This window comes from Amblyomma mixtum, chromosome 1 (genome assembly GCF_055824585.1).
Source record: "Amblyomma mixtum isolate Tamu chromosome 1, ASM5582458v1, whole genome shotgun sequence".
NCBI classification, from domain to species: Eukaryota; Metazoa; Arthropoda; class Arachnida; order Ixodida; family Ixodidae; genus Amblyomma; species Amblyomma mixtum.
The window spans coordinates 256,968,720-256,988,871 of NC_143012.1; the positions used below are offsets into that span (position 1 = coordinate 256,968,720).

Below are 20,152 nucleotides of genomic sequence, written 5' to 3' on the forward strand. Positions count from 1 at the left end.
AAAAGTTAGTGCAGACTCATCAATAATTTTAGATGTCAGTCAGATGACAAAAACTAAAAGCAAAAATTCATCAAGAATTTTTGATACAAGTCTAATGCAAAAATGTTTGTGCAAGAGGTCATGAAGGTTTCATGATGTGCGATGCAAAAACTCGTGAAGGATTTATAATGTCGGTCTGATGGAAGGGCACAAACGATGTTGCCTTTGTGATTAATTTATGACTGATCCTCTCGACTGTGTCATAATAATGCCGCGAATTCAATATCAATTTTTGTAACAGGCCACCAGGTACAGTCTGGCCTTCTCTCCAGATATAAATGAGTGGCCGGCGGTGCAGTGCGCTGTCAACCTTTAGAACAGTTCGCAGACTCTCCCGAACAAATGTTGCGAAGAAAAACAGAACTGACGAATTTTGCAGGCTCTGGCATACCACGTTTTCGTTGGCTGCCCCATGTCATTGGCACAATTAAATCCACCGCATATAACTAAAAACAGCTTGCGAGTGGCCACCATTCGAAAGATGCGCTCGTCTGATTTTTGGATCTGTAGATCCGGTATGGCAGCATATTACACAAGATTTATGCATATACGAGCGAAAGATATCGTCACGTCACAAAGCACAAGACTAAATGCGACAGGACAAATACACACCGCATGCTCCGGGCAGAGCTAGGGCTCTCTTCAGCGCACACGGATATGACTCGTAACCACCAGGAGCTGCTTTCCTAGCACAATCTTTATTGTAGGAAAAATAATATCCGAGTTTTGCTCGAGAAATCACAGTGTGAGCAGAACCTTCCGGTGGCGACCTCCCACGGGCGAGGCACGGGACAGCACACAAGGAACAAGGGCCAAGGCACCCATCATTCAACGTACACCGGAGGCAGCGGCGGCAGAAAATACAACCCGCAGGGGAAAAAACACTGCCGCCAAACAACGTGTCCAGAGGAGTGTAAAAGACGAACCAACCGCGCGTGATTGAGCCAACAACGGCTTCTTCTGCCTTTGTTCGAAATCGCATACAAAATATAACACGGCGTCGGAGAACGCATGCACACCGAAAGCATCGCCGGGCGCCCTTAGCATGTGTCCGCGATCTCTGCTCGATGAGAGCCTTTTTCGGCGGCTGTCGAGCCCTCCGGATGGCGTGCGGACAGCCTCTGCTGTCCCACCACGGAAAGCGGGCCCTTCGGGTCGACTCTGCGGCAGCGAGAGCGACCAGCTTGCGCCAAGGGTGAGACGGCAGCACGCGAGCTCACGCCGACGAAACGACAGCGGCCGCGGACGGACAAAGGCGCGCACTTCCAACAGATCCTGGACGAGAAATACCTTACACGACGACGCCTCGGTTGTAACGGCTCCTTCCAACGAGGTAAATCGTGCTTTTGAGTAAACTTCAACTGGAACTGGAAAACCGCACCGCGTGAAAACATTTTTTTCCAGACACACCTGAACCAACGAATGTCTCCCCCACGTTTCTCAAGGCAAGCTGGGACCACCGCGCAATCCAACACCCTGCGGAGCGGGCGCTAGCGGGCGGAAAAACGGGAGTCTGGGCGCCCCACAGAACACACTCAAACCCAGCTGCAGCTAGGCCACGGGTTCGGATCACAGGTCGCCGGTCGGACTGGCACCCTCTTCCGTTGGTTCTCGTCCATGCGTGGTACCACGCGCCGGAGAGCTTTTCTTTTTTTAACTAGGGGGCCTCGCCCATACCGCGCGCAAAGCGATCTGATTGCCTACAGTCGATCGCCTATAGTATTGTTCGCAGGCTCAGCAGACTCAGAATAGAAAACAAGCGAATAACAAAGCGCGTCCGTCACCGCTGCAAAGGGCGCGAGCTCGGAGCCGCGCATCCCCGGTACACGTAACTCTTCCTGTAACGATGGCCATCGTCTTTTCGGGGTGTGGTCTGATGGAGCACGCGCGGGCCGGACAACGTATTCGCAAAGCAAGCCCTGCACAGCACCTTCTCCCGGACTGCGCGCGTCATCGAGTCTCCAGGCGCTGACAAATGGCAATTGAACGGCCAGAGGGGAGCGCAACAAGTAACCACGCATTACGGTACCGTGTAAAATCCTGCAGCAGCCTGAAGCTGCCAGCTCGACAAGCCACATCTGTTCTCACCTTCTCCATCACTTTCTATTAATTTGCATTTGCATTGATGAAATTATGCGGCTCTTTTATAATGCATTTTATTCCTGCGAAGATATGCGAGACAGTTCCTGTGTCATTTCCTTTCCTCAAAAACCAATTCTCATTTTCATTTTTTGACCTAATGCTTACTTAGTGGTTAGTGAAGAGAGGAAATCCTAACTGGAGGTCATAAGGTTAGGAATGGAATTGTGGTTCGTTTATCCTTGTTTGCCACGATATGGCGAAAAAAATTGACAGTGCTAATAAGTGTAGTAGAATCACTGACTTTAAGACGTTACCGTCAAATCTTTGTCAAGGTATCCAACGTGCATCGTGCACGGATGGAATGAGCGGTCTCCTCGCTCGCGGCGTTGTGGCAAGGCGCTGTAGACAGAATGCATGCTTTGTGAATACGCAGTCAGGCAGGAGGCGACCAAGCGACCGGGAGCACCCTGGCGCCTGCAACAGGCACCTCGTTGCACGATTCCGTTCTCTCAACGCCAAAGAACCACAAGAGTGGATGGATGTATGGTAAGAGCGTCCCTTTTGAAATGACGCGGTGGTGGGCGCCACCAGACTCAGTAGATTTCTTTTTTTTTTAACACTGCATGAAGCTCCACGAAATACAATTTTGAAATTTTCCCTTTCAAATACAGATAACAGCGACTTTTTTTTAGGCGATAACAAATTGTCACCTTAAAATTCTGCCTTTAGCCCGAATGCCCTGCTTTTAAGCTACCCATCCGTGAAACTTTTTTGTATTGTTGTATCGCATTGTTGTATCGTATTGTTGTATTTTGTATCGCATTGTGCGATATATCAGCTCACCTTTGGTATATATACAATATATATCCTCCTTCGACGAAGGACTCTACAACGGTAACTCTGAATTGCCCGAAGGTATTTTTTTTTTCTCACGGATGCGTTCACACCATCCCCGAAAACAAGGCGCCGGAAATTGTGCCTGCATGGATATCTGGATAGATATCGCTTCATTTAGCGAAATATGGTTATTATCTTTTTAAATTAACCTCAACGACGACGATGTTACCACAACTTCCGGTTAACTAGCGTCAATTAGCGGCAAAAACGAGAAACTGTATGAGAACGGGTAAGGAAATAAGAGCGCTCTTTCGCATTGCCACTGTGGCAGAATGGGTTTGCGTCGCGTGTTAGGACGCGTACGTATAAGACAGCAGTTTAAATACTCTTACTCCCCTGGGTGTGCGTTGCCTTTTAGGTCAGATATTGAAATGGTTCTGAGCAAAAATTGCCATTCAGAAAGGCTTGAGGCGACTTGGGAGGCGCAACCGTAAGACGTGGTTCAGAGAGTGCGCCATAGAGAGAACGGAATAACGCCATTTTGTCTTCGGGCGAACACCGAGGCCACATGCTCTACCTGCCACCTGCCACTCCGCCGACGAGGCTCGCTCAGCGTTAGTTCAGACGTGCCCCGCTAGAGGCAGTGAGTGGGCAAAATACGAGGCAGCACCGCGGACAAAGCAGCATTTTCCTGCGGAATGCACTCAGGCCTAGTTTTTAACACTTGGTCACATTGCAAAGAATCGGTCCGCTTATTTTCAGTCGCCCTCTTCTGGCACCTTTGAACTCAAACAGCTGATTAGACCGCAGCTTCGGGTGGGTACGAACTATGACACCAGCCAGTCCGGTCGGACTGCCCGCGACGGAGTAGGTAAGACAACGACCACTACGGCGACAGCTCTCCCTCAAGACGAAGCGGACGGTATTAAAGGGCCCCTGAAACGGTTTTCAGCGAGGCTAACTAAAGCGAAATGCAGATAGGTATTTAATCACCCGTCATCCCCTTGCAAAAGTTTTCTATGTCGCCTATGTAGCATCAGTGATAGCGGCGAATAAAAACAATCCTCTCTCTCTTTTCTCAGCTCATTCATCGAAGCAAGCCAAAAAAAAAAAAATTAAAGGCCGAGATTGCGTTTCATCCTGAAATACGTCACCCGGCTGGGTTGTTTAGTTCCGGTTAACGCCGCGGCCGGACTGAGGGCGCTAGCGACACGCCGTTACATTTAGCCCGTCTGCGTCCCTGCTTCGTCTAAGAACACCGATGGGGATTTTTAACGCAGTTATAGGATGTGACGTTTCATAGCGAGCCACTGACAGTTTCTCACTAGTGACATCAAGCAAGCCAAACGACGTCGTAAGGCAGGATTCGCGCGAAAAACCGGCAGCCACAGGTGCCACAGTCGCAGGGATGGGAACTTTTAAATTTATTTGTAAATTACCGGCTTGCTTCTGAGGACTTGTACGCAACGTGAAGGCTGGATAGTCTTTCCTTTGCGCAGTTCGCACGTTTTATAACCACTTTCAAAACCGTTTCATGGGCCCTTTAACGTCCGCTGTATTCGACGGCTCAGCATGAGTCAATGGGGGTGTGCGGCGCAGAAGCCGTCTGCTGCCGTTTAAACGGTGCTACTACTGAATTTTCTGCATGATAGCAGTGCGGCGTCACGGCGCTCCGTGCGTCCCAGAAATCGACACCCGAAACTCCAATCTTCCGCTGGCCGCGCAGCTCCACAGCAGAGCACGCCGAAGGCACTGAGCCACCCGCGCAGCCGCTTGTTCTCCATCACTATAAGAGCACGCTTCCATAGAACATAGGGCGATGCACAGACAGAGGGCGATGTCGACACCGGCGCCTTACGACGCATCGTGGAGAGGAGTCGATCCGGGACGGCGCAGTTTTTCAGCGGCAACGAAAGCCCGGCCGGTGAGCGCGGGGGAATGCATCACAGCTGGGCTAAGTACACCGCCGCGGCACGGCACCGTGCGTACGGCAGTGAGCTGAGCAAGGCCTGCGACTCCTGGCCCAGGGCCAGCAGGCAGGAACAAAGTATTCGACGGCTGCTAAGGCCTGCACCACAGCGGCAATGCTTCGCAGAGAGATTGCGCGGAATGCATCAGGGTCGGCACAGCTCTCCTGCCCCCGAAACTCAATAAAGGGGCTTCGCACAGCTGCAATGTGACGGCAAATGAACCGACGTGCTAAGGTTGACGACACCGCGAGGGAGTCGGGTGTTACAGAATGTGTGTCACTTTCCAGGCGCTCGCGTAGCCTGGCGGGCACGTGACCACGCAAGGAAGGCGGTTCCGAAGAGGCACGCTTCGTCCCGAAAGTTCTGTCGGCGCACACTGTCCGGGCACCGGAGCGTCCCACACTGAGCACACCATCGTCCGCAAGAAAAAAAAAGGAAAGAAAAGCAGCAGCGAAGTCGCCTGTGGAGGCCTCTTCTCTTGTCATGTGTAATATACATATGGGTGTGTGGACATATATATTAGGAACGGCTCTCTTCTCTTGGCTGCGGAGGTAGGGGGCGTTGCCGGCCGCAGCTGGTCGAGGCGCCAGGGAAGTTGAGCAAGTGACGCCCTCCGCTGGAGCCGGCGAGTTCTGCGCACAGACGGAGGGGGGACACACAACACACACTCATGCAGTTACACACACAGCTGTATAGGGCGCCGTGTTTGAGGCGCGGACCCACCTGGCGTCGTCAGTGGCGCTTCATGTGCAGCGACAGGTGGTCGGAGCGCGAGAAGGAGCGCTGGCACAGCTGGCACTTGAACGGCTTCTGGCCCGTGTGCTTGCGGAAGTGGCGCGTCAGCTCGTCCGAGCGCGCAAATTTCCACGTGCAGCCCTCCCACGTGCACGTGTACGGCTTCTCGCCTGCGAAAATAGGCAACAACTGCTCAGCATCCGCTGCACTAAAGCTAGGAAAACAAAGGCTGAAATGAAGCACAATCTGTGATACCAAATCACCTAGAACACACGCCATGTCAGTTCTGATCGGCCCTCACCAGACGTGTGGTCGCTCTGTACAATCTAGCATGCACGCTGCGCGCGCTGTATATTCTGGAATCCTGCTGCAGCTCTCACAAGCAGCTTGCTTCGCTTCAGGCAGATCTCACGAAGACATATCCGGGCATGTCAGATATAGAGCGTGGGAATGTGAAGTCTATAGCATTTTAAGTGGAGTACCCCTGCTACAGAAGCCGTCCGAAAAGCTCGAACGACAACATTAGGTCATATAGTATATTTGGTCATATATTAGACCCAAAAGAATCAAGCATCAACTAGCTTAGGCCATCACTAAGGCCTGCTGTGTATCCGTTCTTAGAAACACTGCTGTATGTGTTACCCATAGACCCCCCCCCTCCCCCCTCCCCCCTTCCAACTCATCCGCAGATTTCGAAATAAATAATGCGCGATACAAGGAACGCTTTGTTTCAAGCGAACAGGACAAGTATCTATCCTTGACTTCGTTTCATCTCGTTTTACCTTGTGCTTGAACCGTGTTGCTTAAAAACAGACCAGGCCATTCAATCAAAGTGCGAACATACAGCGGTGATTTTGCATTATATTTCACTCAGAACCGTCACGTTCACAACAAACTATTTTGGCACCGGCGCGCAGACGAATTTCTCAAAGTTCTTGTCCCTTGCTTCGCTCCCATTACTCCGTAAGATTGTGTGTCGCCTTAGGGACCCGCTTGACAAGTGCACATTACTGACGGGAGCGGGTCCCGGTTCTTCAGCGCCACGCACTTGTTCCGAGCCAACTTTCAACTCCTGGCTGCGCACTTTAAAGAACCCCTCCCTGGTGGTCTGAATTAACCCGAAGCACTCCACTAAGGCATCCCTAACAGCTCATCTATCTGTTTGGGACGTTACAAACACCGCAATTTGCCATGTATCAGAGCACAAGGAAAGACTAGCTGGCGCTCATCAACCGCATATCACGAATGTGTAATCGCCACATAATTTTGTTTTCTCTTTCAGAAGGGTTTTTATGCTTTTTTTTATGGTTTACGTTCTCGTAAGTGCCTCTTTCATGAAAAAAAAAATAATGGTCGATTTGCGTAGTTAGGCCAAATGCGAACTAAGTGTGCTGCAATCAAGTTCTCCTTTCGGTTCCGGTGTTCAGATCCAGTGTTGACAGATGGCAGGTGTTCGGATAGCGATAATGGGCTAGTGTCCATATATGCGGAACTGGTTATTCTATTACATTCATAGATCCCTGGGAGTCCTCACACCACTCCTGGCGCCCGAATAGATCCCTGGGAGTCCTCACACCACTCCTGGCCCAGTGGTGCAGCGGTCAAGCGATGTGCCACTGCCCTGCGATGGCGGGTGCTGCCATCGGTGGGACTTGAGTTGGTTGGGTGGGGCTGCGACCCGGGTTGCTCTTCCCGAGCAGCCTCTCACGATTAATGCAGCTGTCGCCTGACACGGTGGGCAGGTGCGCAGCCTGTCACAAACCCGGCTTCAGACAAGCAGACAAATACTCAACGGCTAAGTGCGAGGAATGACCACTGTAAGTATACTAGCGCACTAAATCAATTCAGTCTGTCTCGTCTTCGAAGGGAGACGCAAGCTTGAAATGCATTGGCAGGGCGTAGCGCACTCTTGGACGGTTCACAGATCGTGGTATACCCGCACTCAGGTCCTGAAGCCACCGCAGTCGGCCACTTTTCTTGGCCTTTCATATCGAGCGATAGCGCGCTCGGATATCTTCGCCGCTTTTTCGCGTGTGTACGACCCGCGTGACCATCGCCGGCCTCCGAAGAGGAGCCGCGGCGTGAGCATGCGCTACAGATCGCGGTCGCGATCGACTGCGCTTTTCCTTCCCTCAAAAACAATTTTTCTCTACGCGGCCTCCGCAAACATTCGCCGCGCAAGAAGAACGGATGAAAGATGAAGACGACGATATCCGAAGCACAGCGCGAGAGGGTGCATACCAGTTATGCGCACGGAGCGAGAGGCTGTGGCGATTGCCGAGTGGTCCGAGGCATATGGGGAAAGAGGAGCTGATCTGTTTGGCTCGCCGCCGGTTGAAATCCTGCTCGGCGCTGAAGACTTTTTCACGTCGGACGGAAAGTTTCGAAACATTTCGGATAAGTTCGCATTCACGTTCGGCATTCGGACGATGTTTGCTTTAATTTGCCGAGAATTGGAGCTAAACGCATTTCGTGCTTAAAAAAGTACAGGTTAAACAAAGAAAACTGACAAGGCACTCACGAAACCTGATGCGAGAAAGCTGCGATAGCAGTTGGATTTACAATCGTTGATTACCTTGACGCTTTATCTCTAATGAATGGTTTTACTCTACGCCAAGGCTTCACACACGGGACAGCATTTTTCTGGATGGCGATGGGGAGCGAAGGTAGAAGGTGGGTGGTACTTCGATATGCTAGAGGAAAGGTGGGTCGATGGGGGCGGTGGGGTGGATGGGCAGCGAATATCAATGTGGTTCTCATCGTTTTTTATATGCTTTTTTACTTTTAAAATTCGTTGAAAATATTTTGCCTGCTCGTTGTTCTAAGCTCACACTTGCTTCTCTTCCTGCGTTTTATCGCCGCCCAGTGCGTGGCCAGTAGGTCGGTTCGTGGCACTAACAGTAGACCGGAGTCGACGTCCAGCGTGCGCGTAGCGCCCCTCGGGGCTGAAGAAGCAGCCGTGGTGGGGGGGTCAGTGGTGGCTTGCGCAACACCGCGAGTGACCACCAGGCGGGAGGGTCCCCACGGCGACCCACATGTGGCGGCGGCGCAAACGAGCAGCGATGAGCGCTTTCCTCGTTTCCGAAAGCAGTCGTGGCCAGCCGAGATTGGCCGCTATCGAGCGGCGGGTCGGCATCGCACCGGCGCCGCCGCCGAGTCGTGAGCGCCGATTCTATTTCGGTGCGCGGCGTATTCGATTTGCGAAACACGCGCCGTCCCACTTAGGCGGCGCTGACCACGCGAGGTCAGCACGAAAGGGACCCCGCCGGTCGACCCCGCTCGGGGCGAACCGCGGCGGAAACATGCCCGCATCTTCGCGAGCCGGTCTGCGAAAAGCGGGGCGCGGAGGGGCTGGAAGCCCGGGTCCGCCGGTGGGCCCCGCTCAACGCGCGGCTCAATTCCAGTCAGGGTGCACATACATGTATATGGAAAGCCGCTCCCGGATGAGCCACGCTTCCGAAGCGGCCGGTGCGGACGCGTTGCCAACTCGAGTAAACGGAACGGGGTCGCGTGATATGTAAGCCTACGGTGCTCGAAATTCGGGCCCTGTGTGAAGCGTGGTGCTTCCACGAAGCCAAACGGGGAAAGACGACGCCCCAATGACATGCCTGCCGAGGAGAAGCAGGCTCCGTCGACGAAGGGCCCTCTGCTACGATTTCGAACACGCTGCGGGACACCAGTAACCTGAGCTGTGCCGTAATACGCGGCTCTTGCAGAGAGGCATCTCCTTCCATCTCAAAGGCGCGGGACACTTCCCTATAAAGTTGATGTATCAGTTGATTTAGACCGCGGTCGGGTTTTTGCCGCCGCACAGTATCAGATGCGAGGACGCATGACACAGCCCCGTACAATTACTTTGTGGACACACTCATCAAAGCGAGCAGCCGCCAACATGCTGCCTCTGTTAAGATGTCCCGGAGGTCAGGATTATAGAGTCACTGCAATTTGTCTCTTCCTCAGTGCCTTTAGCGGCTAAGGTACTTGATGTACCTACGGAACGGTGCACAGTCTAGAGGCATCCTGTAGCGGCAGTGCACACAGCTTCATCGAGCAGGAGGGAAAAGCGCATTACCAATGACAAGCCGAATAAAATGAGGAACCCCGAAAAAGCAGCCAACGCATGGACCCGCTCACGGGGTGGACAAGCCTTGTCTCTACTGCGCCGCTGCACACTACAGCCGATCACACCGCGATCCCTCCCCACCAAATCGGGGCCGGCAATCCAATACCCGTTGGCGCGTCAGGACAGTGCGTCGTTCCCGTGTATACGCTCCAATAGCTTCGGCTGTCCGGCCTTTCGCCGGCGCCGGCTGGCGTCCCTTTAAGAAATATATAGTGAGGCAGAGTGCAGTACGCTAGGCTGTGACGTAAGCGCGAGATCGAATTGTTTCAGTGCAGAAATGCGTCATATATAAGGCTCGGAAGCCACATTTTCGTTCGTGCTTTTTCAAAGCCCATCTGGGCACCGTCCACATGATCACGCATGGTGCACACTGCACACGTGACTTAGGTGTACAGGTTGTCCAGTACGTTGACCGGATAGGCTTGAAGAGCAGGAAGGGAAAAAAAACCAAAAAGAAAAGACATCCGGCGACCATCAAGGATGTTGCGGATTTCAGCGTTGGGCGTAGTTGTGGGTTTAGCGATTTATTTCCGAAAATAATTCTCGCTCTGTTACATCATCGATGAACTGTTTGTGCCTGACGATGTCCGCATTGAAATCACCCATCAGAACGATGCGACTCCGAATATGCCATTGAACTTGGCAAGATACGAACGTACAAACCGAAAGGCACAGTCTTGGGCGCGTTATAAGTGATACGTACACACTAGAGCTGCGACAACGACGGTGCCACCAGCCAAGCTCCGAGGGTGCGGCTCACTCCACCGCTGTTATCGGGCGCGGCTCAGAGGTCATCCACTCTAAGGACCCTGAATGAACTAAAGGTAGCGACGTCTCATCCCTCCTCATCCATCCTCCTCAGACGGACGGCCGGAGGGGGTAGCTTTGTTTGCGATTTTTTTTTTCTTTCAGACGCCGCACACCGGCGCGGTGTCGTCCTGCTTCGGAAAACGACGGAAGAGGAGGGCATGCACTATAAGCGCTCGTGTTGTGTCTTCACTCCTACTTTGTCCTCGTTTTTGGCGCTAAACTTCATCATAAACTTCATCACTATTTCTTGTTTGTGATTTTTTTGTGCGATGTCAGGTGCTGACGGCGCGGCGCGCGATGTGAGGAGTTCTGCGCGCATCATTGACACAGTAGTTCTAGAAACCCACATTGCGCAATAATCTGATTGACTGGTTACAGAAAAGAGTGATTGGATTAAAAAAAGAAACAGATTGTTTAAATTAAAAGAGTACCGAGTATGGTAGCATATGCCACGACGCTGTTTCAATGGGGATGCTTCTAACACCCACCCACCCACACCACAAATCCGCCCCAGAATAGAAGAGTCGTGACATAGCGTACGGGGGTTGTGTAGTAAGCGGTAAGTAGTTTTCCAAGGGGATCGATGATAACTTCGTCATTCGCAAAACCAGCACCTTTCAGTTCCAGCTCTTATTAAAACAGGCAAGAACCATCGCCTTGAAAGAGTGACAGAACTCCATCTAGCGTGGTCTTGCATCCTTATTGTGTCCTTATTGTGTTTGTGTCCATTGTCACTGGTTTCTCCCTTCAAATCTAGCGAGAATAACTCGTGAACGACAACTACCGCCCCAACTCGAGGAGCGAGAACAGCACTTTGTTCCCCTCGCTTGTGACATTTATAGCTGCAGTTTATAATTTATTGACTTTTCTGTTCACAGTGATTTTAGCAAGCACTGCGGGCACAATAAACTAAAAAGAAAGCACGAGACGAACATATGCAGCCTCCATTTCTGCAACAGTTACGATGGAGTTTCGCATCTGCATTTTTCTTTCTCGTAAGCGAGCTGCTTTTGATACTACTGTACCAAAACATCGGCGCTGGCCAGCTAGGGAGAGAACGGGAACCGTCCCGAGCTAAATTCGGACCTCCGCTGGACAGCGACGAGGTACGGACGGACGGCACGCGCGCTTTCGGCCGCCCGCAGCTCATACCGGAGTTGTTCCCCGGTGGCTTAGCAATAATAAGCCCTCGCCGCCGCGGGCGCGAGCGGGTTCATCGCGAATTCGAGCGAGGAACGTGCAACTGCGGCGGGGCAGTCAGGGGGCGCAGCGGACGTGGGCTGCGCCTCCGGAGATGCGTCGCCCCTCCGCTGGGGCGGGGGCCACTTTCGCCGGCGCACTTCCGGCCGCCGCGCACATTTGCATGGGCACGCGCTGCACGCCCGCCCCCCGGAGAACCGGTCCCCCCGGGCCTCCGTGACCCAGTGCGTGCCCCCCGCCCGCAACGGGGGGAATCTGCCCCCCTCCTCGCGAACGGGACCGACCGGCCCCCAATCAGTCGCCCACGGCCACAGCTATGCTCGCCCCACGAAATGATCCGCAGACGCTGGCGCGAGAACTTAATTCGGCCGCAGTTCTGTGCCTTCACGAGCTCTCACGCTGAGCTCGCAACGCGCCTTTTATCGGCCGTGCGTTTGCGTGTGCTTCGACGTAGCGTACGTTTGGCTGTTTGTATTCGTACCCCCCGCCACCGTTACTACGCGGCTAATTAGTGTCGCAATAAGAAGTCATCAAGTATCCAACTAGAGTGATATTTTGCAGGGTACCGCGCACGTATAGAGCACGTGCAGCGCGGGACAAGGCCACTTAACCGTGAAAACACACCCGGCTGTCTACAACGTACGCGTGGGGAGGAAGGACAACAGGTGCCAGAGATAAGGCGCGAAGCGTAGACAAGTGCTACGCCTACAAAAATCGAAAAACAGCTTGGTAGCCACAGGCGGCGACTGATAAGCCTGTTCACTGTCGAATAGCATCGCGGGCAGGACGACTTTTCGAGACATTTGATGTAGACAGAGTAAAGACAGCGCAGGGCACTTTGATGGGTCCAGCTCCAAGGAGAATGACTGCGAGTCACGCACACCCACTGTCAGCAGTTTTGTGATGTTTGGACCCGCACTGCCGCGCGGTTTCCGAAAACGAACACCGTTGCACGTCCTCTGAGGACAGACTACACTTATTAGGGCCTAGGCCAATGGTGACTGCATGCTGTGAACACGTGCGAGTGTTGGCCATCGGCTCGCTAACACTGTTAATTAATTGTTGACACTGATTTGTTCTGCGGCACCTCAGGCGAGGGCCGTTTGCGTGGATGCTCGTATTTTGAGCCACGATTGGTGAAAAACTGGCGAGGATGTCAAACCTTGCAGCTTCTTCCAACTAAGGGGCGTTAAGCAAAGTGGAGGGGTGGAGGAACAGCTCGGATACTCGGCCGATTCCAAGAAGCCTCGCGTTTCTCTGCCTGCCTCATCTCATGAACAGTTTCTGATGGAAGGGGCTGAGGTCTTCTGCTCCGACCGGCAACGCAACGCCGGACGACGCGCGACGACTGCTAGCCCCACTCCTCGTATCGCAAGTGCAGTCTGTCACTATCGGTCATCTGCCATCGCCATCATCAACCCACACGTTCGCGGTCTCGAGCGCGTTCGAGAGACCCAGCGGTACAACGCAGTCGCCTGCGTCAACACCGGTAGTGTTAGGTGCTACCTTCGCGTGCACTCAAGTTGCATACTTTGGGTGAGAAAGGCGTCCACTCGTTTCTCTCTGCGCGCCAACCAGAGGAGACACGGCACACGGATCAGGTGCACCAAGCGCGGCCGCAGTCGACAACGCCCGACTGACGGCTCCCTCGTCGCTTCTGTCAAGCTGCGCTCTCTCGAAGGGGCAACGTGAGAGCTCAACCGAGGCCCCCGAATTCCGTGTAACGGTGCAGACCCTGCACACCCACGGGAGGTCGCAAATGAGGAGGAGGAGAAGCTTTCTAATTTCAGGCTTAATACCGGAAGGGGGATTACAAGTCGCGTCAAAAAAAAAAAAAAAAGGTGGTTCACTGAGCCACAACACTGTGAGTTTAATTTGAGTCTAATGGGGTTTAACGTCGTACAGCGACTCCGGCTGAGGAACGCCGTAGTGGAGGGTTCCGGATAATTCCAACCACACGGGGTTCTTTAACGTGCATTGACATCTCAAAGTACACGGGCCTCTAGAATTTCTCCTCCAAAGGAATTCAACCGCCGCGGCCAGTATCGAACCCGCACCTTCCGGGTCAGCAGCCAAGCGCCACAACTACTGAGCCACCGCGGCGGCCCACAGTACTGTGAGTCACTATACCTAGAGTCGTTACGTGGCTCCTATCTGCGATCGGCGTTGCCTGACCAGCGCCATCGACCTACAGGATAGTTGACGCGAGGGTCGGTGTAGTTGCCACGTCCCCCCCCATTATCTCTGCATTTCACGAAAAATGAACGTCCCAAAGGCAAGTTCGGCCATTCAACTAGTGTATCGGTCCAAAACCAAGAATCCACTTTCAGCGTGAGAGAAAGGTAGTATGGAAGAGCAATCACTCGGGCACATGCTGCGCAGATATACGACTTCGAATGGCCGCGGATTTACAGCTGAGCTGAGATGGTGTGTGACGCCCAACATACAAACGCTGCTTCAAAGTCGGCGCGAAGCTGATTAGCCACACCTCGGACGAAACGGGCGGAGAGACGGCGCAGCGCATCAGACTGCAGCTCTCGCACTAAAAATAAGGTGCGCGCCATTAGAAAGTCGGTCGCGGTAAACGCTAACTACACACCGGAACATTTCTCTCAGACAACAGCTCGGTGCCTCTGGAACAGCCCCACAGCGCGCGCACTTTGCAAGAACAATGCAGCGCGACCGAGACAAACACAACAACACGGAGAGGCGCACTGTCGCCTAGTTTTTCCCAGTTTCACGACATACGCACAGCAGACCCTTACAAAGCTGACCCGCGGACACGGCTGAGCCGTCGGTGGACTTCGTAAAAAGGCGCGTCCCGCGAGCACAATAACGCCCTCTTTGCTCAACGGGGAGAGATATTCGCCCCTCCCTCCGCACAGCTCGAAGCAACGCAGTCGCCGGTGCTCCTCGGGAAGGGCCTTGGGGGACTCGGGCGCACGTCCGCAGTCAGTCGGCATCTCGGGCGGAAACGGCCAGACAATGGCCGGGCGCGCCTCCGGCTGACGCCCACGCAACGCCGCCGCTTCCTGGGCTCGCCCTGCGGCGGCACCCGCCCGGGCGGCGCATCAATTACGCGCTCACAATTACCCGCTCACATGGGGAACAGGCGCTGCAGTTCACCCCCCTACCCGACGACATTTCGTCGAGCGCGTCCGGGAGCGATCATCTCGCAGGCTGATCCGCCACCTGATGCACCCCGGCCCGAACTCAGCTGTCGTGTCTTGTCAGGTGATGCAGCGGCCTTGTTGTGTCTGCGCGCCCACCACACGTTCCCGCCACACGTTCCCGCCACACGTTCCCGCCAGCTGGCGCGTGTCAGCAGAGTATCCCTCTTCGACAGGCTTCGTATTGAAATTAACTGCAGGCAGCGATCGCTGCGGCCGCCCGGAGTAACTAGGAGCCCTCGACGTCTAACGAACACGTGTCCAACATTCCTGGACAAAAAGTTTGAATATTGGAAAGCCTTAAGGTACTGGTGTAGAAATGTTGAAGGTAATGGTCCGTTGTTACGATATGTAGCAAAATCTTTCCTTTATAGTGTTTCCATCGCTCGCATCGAGCAGTTCAGACTGCCATAGAAAACCAATGGAGAACGTTTTTGATGATAGCCAAACGTTAATAGCAAAAAAAAAAATGCAAGCCTGCCGACGGGAGGTCTGCGTATATATTGATTGCTATTGTGATATATTGCAATCTATAAAAAAATGCGCTCATAAACTCCTTCCCGATAAAAGCTGCTTTTGTCCAGAATAGTTGGGTATCTCTTCTGCCTCCGTAGGTTTTCTTTCAGGTGCAGAGCGCCGCGGTACGGCCGCCGGCCTCTGGCTCGTACCGCAAACACGATGTCGCTCGAACGAAAACTAGTTTCGTTAACCTAGTGCCCTCTCCGTAATTCCCAGACGATCTGATCGAGCCACCTGACAGCCTCCATGGTATTCCGACCTGCTCCCGAAGAATCTGGCGGGACAGCGGAAGTTTTCGTTGTCACCGCTACGGAGGTTCGAACACCACCTCGACAGCTGTTCGCGGCTACGACGTCACGCGCACCATGCCTGACTGAATGTAATGTCACTATGCTGTCACTCGTGACGCCATTGATTTTGGAGTACTCGGCGTGACGCGCGTTGAAGTGACGTCACGCATGACGCCATTGCATGCTAGCCGACCCGCGTGATACGGTGTTGCGCCGACAACGTCAACGCCGTAGAACCGGGAAACTTGCCCCGGACAGCAGTCTCTGTACGAATGGATCAAACTTCGTGCAGACCAAAAACCTTGGCAACGGCGCTCTTTGGCCAAGCTGCCCTTGCGACATTACAATAAAATCATTTCAAGTTCTTGTTCGCGGCTCTCGCTCGCTGTCAGTGCCTTTCATCACACCTTTCCAACGACCGCAAACCTTGGGCGTTCCTCGTCTCCGCCTTTCATCTAGCGAAATAATCGCAGGCGACGAAGAAAAAAAATGGAGGGGGACACTTAGCTCCACCTTAAAGTACGACTCGATAGCGTAATAATGGGTTAATTCCAATATAAAACGAAAAGGTCATTCTCTACCTAACATTCACAGATCCCTGAGAGGCCTCATACGCCTCCTGGCGCAGTGATGCAGCGGTTATGCGCCACTGCCCTGCGATGGCAGATGCTAACAGCGGTGGGCCTTGTGCGACCCAGGTTGCTCTCCCGAGCGACCAACCATTAATTTAACCGCCACCGTTGCACGGTGGGCAGTTTGGTCACTATCCAGTGGGCGGGTTGTGATGACGCCGCAAGGTCAAGCGACCTAGATGGCCCACCTGCCTCCTATAGTTTGCTCTCTGGGGGCACCTGCCAGAGCCATGCACGTGATTTTTCGCTCACAACGCCGACAACGCCAGCACCGGACGTTCAGGCTGACCGATAAATACGTACTTTGGCCTTTCCTACGGGTCTTTATGGGCTATGATTTATTGGGGTTTGACGTCCCAAAGCTACTCCGGCTATGAGGGACGCCGTAGTGAAGGGCTCCGGAAATTTCGACCACCTGGGGTCCTTGAACGTGCACTGACATCGCACAGTGCACAGGCCTCTAGCATTTCGCCTCCATCGAAATGCGACCGCCGCGGCCGGGATCGAACCCGCGTCTTTCGGGCCAGCATTTTCCTACACGTCTGCGTGGTAGGTGACGCCATCTGTGCTTCCAAGCCAGGGTGCCTCTAATACATAGAGGCACCCAACTTCAAGCAGTCGCCTCCAAAGTACCACCACGTGTTATCAGCAGCGCCACCTAATCTCGGCAGCCAGAAACAGACAAGTTTGTGATATTGGCAGAGTCAGCCACGCAAGGTGTGGGTTTGAATCCAGCTAGTATCATTTACTAATGAAGGAATACAAGTTTCAACATGCAATAACGCGGTATGGTGATCCATGCGATACCGCTGAAATTGCAGTCACTTTGATGGTAAACTTCCGGCTGGTGGTTTTGGAGCGCAATGGAGAGCTTTGAGAGGTGACCACACATTCGGCTGGCTCTTTCCGAGTGCTCGCCTCCCGCTCAGAGTGCCTTGAGGCCACTGTTACAAAGCCATTTCGCCACCCACTACGAGGCGACCGCACTGGGATTAGTGGACAATGCCCATGTGACCCAAAGCGTCCAACCACTCCGAGACGAAAGTTGTAGTGGTAGGAGACTCGGGGCGCCTCAAGTATTGTGGCTCACTGTGGCAGTGTCAGCTGGCGAACTTATCGGGTGATGGCCATGGTGACGAAGTTCGAAATCCATGTTGCAGCGCCGATCAAACTGCTCTTTTCTAACGAGTGATTAGAGGACTGCATATGGATGTACTACTTTGACGGAGAGGTAGGATTCGGACTAAATAAAATGCTCCGGACTTTGTTACCGGTCGGTGCCAAACCGACGGTTTCCAGGTTTTGTTTCCGTTATGCATGTGACCTCGCGCATTTGGCTTGACGGCGACTCCTCTGACTCATACTCAGAGCTCGACCCGATTTGCGCGCTCTGGTCAGAGGGTCAAAGCGGGCAGTTGAAGATACCATGAGTGAAGGTTGTGGGGAGAGCATTTCGCTACCCGGTGATCGTTGTCGGCGCCGTCTGTAGCCTCGACTATGGGGAAGAAAAGCCGCGCACCGAGGCGGTGATGAGAAGAAATGTGCGGTGGCACCCGAGCTCGTCCGCGCTTAGGGTTGCGAGGAGCAGGTTGTGAGTGAGAGGGGAGAGAGAAATGAGAACCAGATTAGCGCTGTCGCCGTCGCACCTCGGAGACAGCGGCGACTTCCGCAATCTTGGAAGCTGCCTTTACACGCTCGCAACGCACTGCTCGACACTGGGCGTCGCTATAGTTTCGCCGATCTCGACTCGCTAATGGTGCGTTCACAGCGGCGAATCACGCAGGACGCGCAACATGATTAAAGGGCAACTGAAGATGTCTTAGATTTCGACGAGCTTAAAGGTGTCTAATGTGTGGTGGAGGTGTGCATGATTACGCCATCAACGGTGCCGGTACACCTGTAGCTCAGAAACGCTTTCTTTGAAGGAAAAAAAAAAAACAACACCGAAGGCAGCGTCTGCAGAGCGTTGTTCGGCGGCATCCGACAACGCACAGTTAGTTGTGGGAGAAGACAGCGGTAAACTTGGTATCTCCCCTTCCGTGACGTCATCACTGAGCTTCTCCGCACTTCTCACATGCTATGAGGAGGATCCCGAGATTTAATTGTCGGTTAAGTCACCATTTTAAATGCTAGCAAAAAAAAAAAAGAAACTTGGCATGCCTTACGTACAGCCTATATAATTTGAATCCCTGAAGCCGAATGGTCATGGTGGGGGAATTTCGAACGTCGCCAGCGACGCGTTTGGCCCAGTCGCTCGCTGACCGATTTCTTGCGAGGCGAAATCATGTCGCAGGATTGCACAATCAATCCGCGGGGCGATGAAACATGCCTGGTCGTGGGGTGCGGCGTTGACGGTGCCAGAGTAGCCAGATGCAGTAGAAAGTCATGGGGTAGGGGGGAAAGGGGTACGGTGTACGGGTGTGGGAGGGCGGCGTGCGTGCAGAACGCTGCCGCCGCTAACACGAACTCGTCGACCGTCCATTATCCTTGTGGTAATGAGAATTTCAGCGGCAGCTGGGTTGGTGCCAAACGTTGCTGCCATTTGGAGTGCTAGCAACCCTGGGAAGGAGTGTAGGGTGTGAGGTTAGGTGTGTAGGTTAGGCGTGTGTCAGGCACTCTTATACCCCTAACCTTCATCCCCTCACCCCATGACTGTTTATATTGAAACTGACTGATCCGAAAAATTGTAGGGAGCTGCCCCGCTGGTCCCCTGTGGTTGGCTTCCCCGCAATGCGTCCTCCCTATATTGCTTAGTTACCTTAACTAACAAGGGAGGGCGCCAGCGTTGCAGCGACACGAGGGCCACAGAAGGTGTGATTGCAGAAGAAAGCTCTTTTTTCGCCTCGGTAAGTGGGACGCGCGATGACGTTCAGGCGCGACGCTCCGCTCTCCGCCAGCGGAGCGAGGCCTCGTGGGGAGGAACGTTCCCCCGCATCTCGTCCCGTCCGGCCGCGTAGTAACCCCTGCCCTAACCTGGGCGAACATTCGCTTGTAACCGTGCTGGTGAGTCGGACGACCCCGATTCCTTAGCATATTTTGTCGTTATTATTGTTGTAGCAATAAATGCCTTGTATGTGTCAGCCAGAGTGTCGTTCCTTTGTTCCCTCAGAGCAAGCCCCCCCCCCCCCCCCCCCCCCCCCCCCCCCCGATGTCGGCGTGCGCTCGGTAGGGCGCGCGATCACGGGGTAGGGTCCGGCGGTTTTGAATTGTCTCAGCCGCGATCAACCGGGAGAGAACGTATTGTTGCGAGAAAGAATATATTTACAGTTATTTACACAAGCGAATGGCTGCGAACGGCTCCGAGAACACAGCGAGAACTTCGTTGTCGTTGTCATCTTCGTCTTCTCCCACTCGTTCAATCGCTCATTGTCGTCGTCGTCTATGCGCTCAGTATTTATCCCCCCTATTAAAACCTCACAAACTGTCGAAGCTGCACCCCCACACCCCACGACTACTTATTGCACCCGACTTCTCCAACCCCCTCAGCAAAAGGCTGTCAGGGGTAATGCAAGTGAAACGGCATAAACGCAACAGACATCTCCTAACTACTATCAAATGGCAACTATGTAGCCAAGGCAGTTTGTAGTGTTGTTTATAATCGTCACGGGCAGTGGCGCGGGACGGAGAGCTCGCGCTAGGCTAGCAGCTATAAATCATCTCATCGCTATCCGTTGTCACGTGGTCTCCTTCCTCGGCTGGCCGCCCCGTAACAATATTTAGGGTGTTTCTTTTTCGCATGAAACCA

At 53.5% G+C, this 20,152-nt stretch overlaps 1 protein-coding gene across 5 annotated transcripts in view; it reads right to left on the reverse strand.

Moving 5' to 3' along the window:
- Positions 1–718: 718 nt before the first annotated feature.
- The window catches only part of LOC149371549 (uncharacterized), a 147,181-nt gene continuing 127,747 nt past the window's right edge, over positions 719–20,152 (reverse strand). For 3 of the 5 annotated variants that reach the window (XM_089565836.1, XM_089565833.1, XM_089565834.1), the window contains 2 exons: positions 5,652–5,833; positions 5,373–5,560 (listed from right to left, as the gene is read on the reverse strand). In XM_089565836.1, the coding sequence (XP_089421962.1) occupies positions 5,661–5,833 (173 nt within the window). In that variant the 3' untranslated portion in view covers positions 5,373–5,560; positions 5,652–5,660. Of the gene's footprint in view, positions 5,561–5,651; positions 5,834–20,152 lie in introns of all 5 variants that reach the window. The other 2 variants (XM_089565837.1, XM_089565835.1) reach the window with 1 other exon arrangement.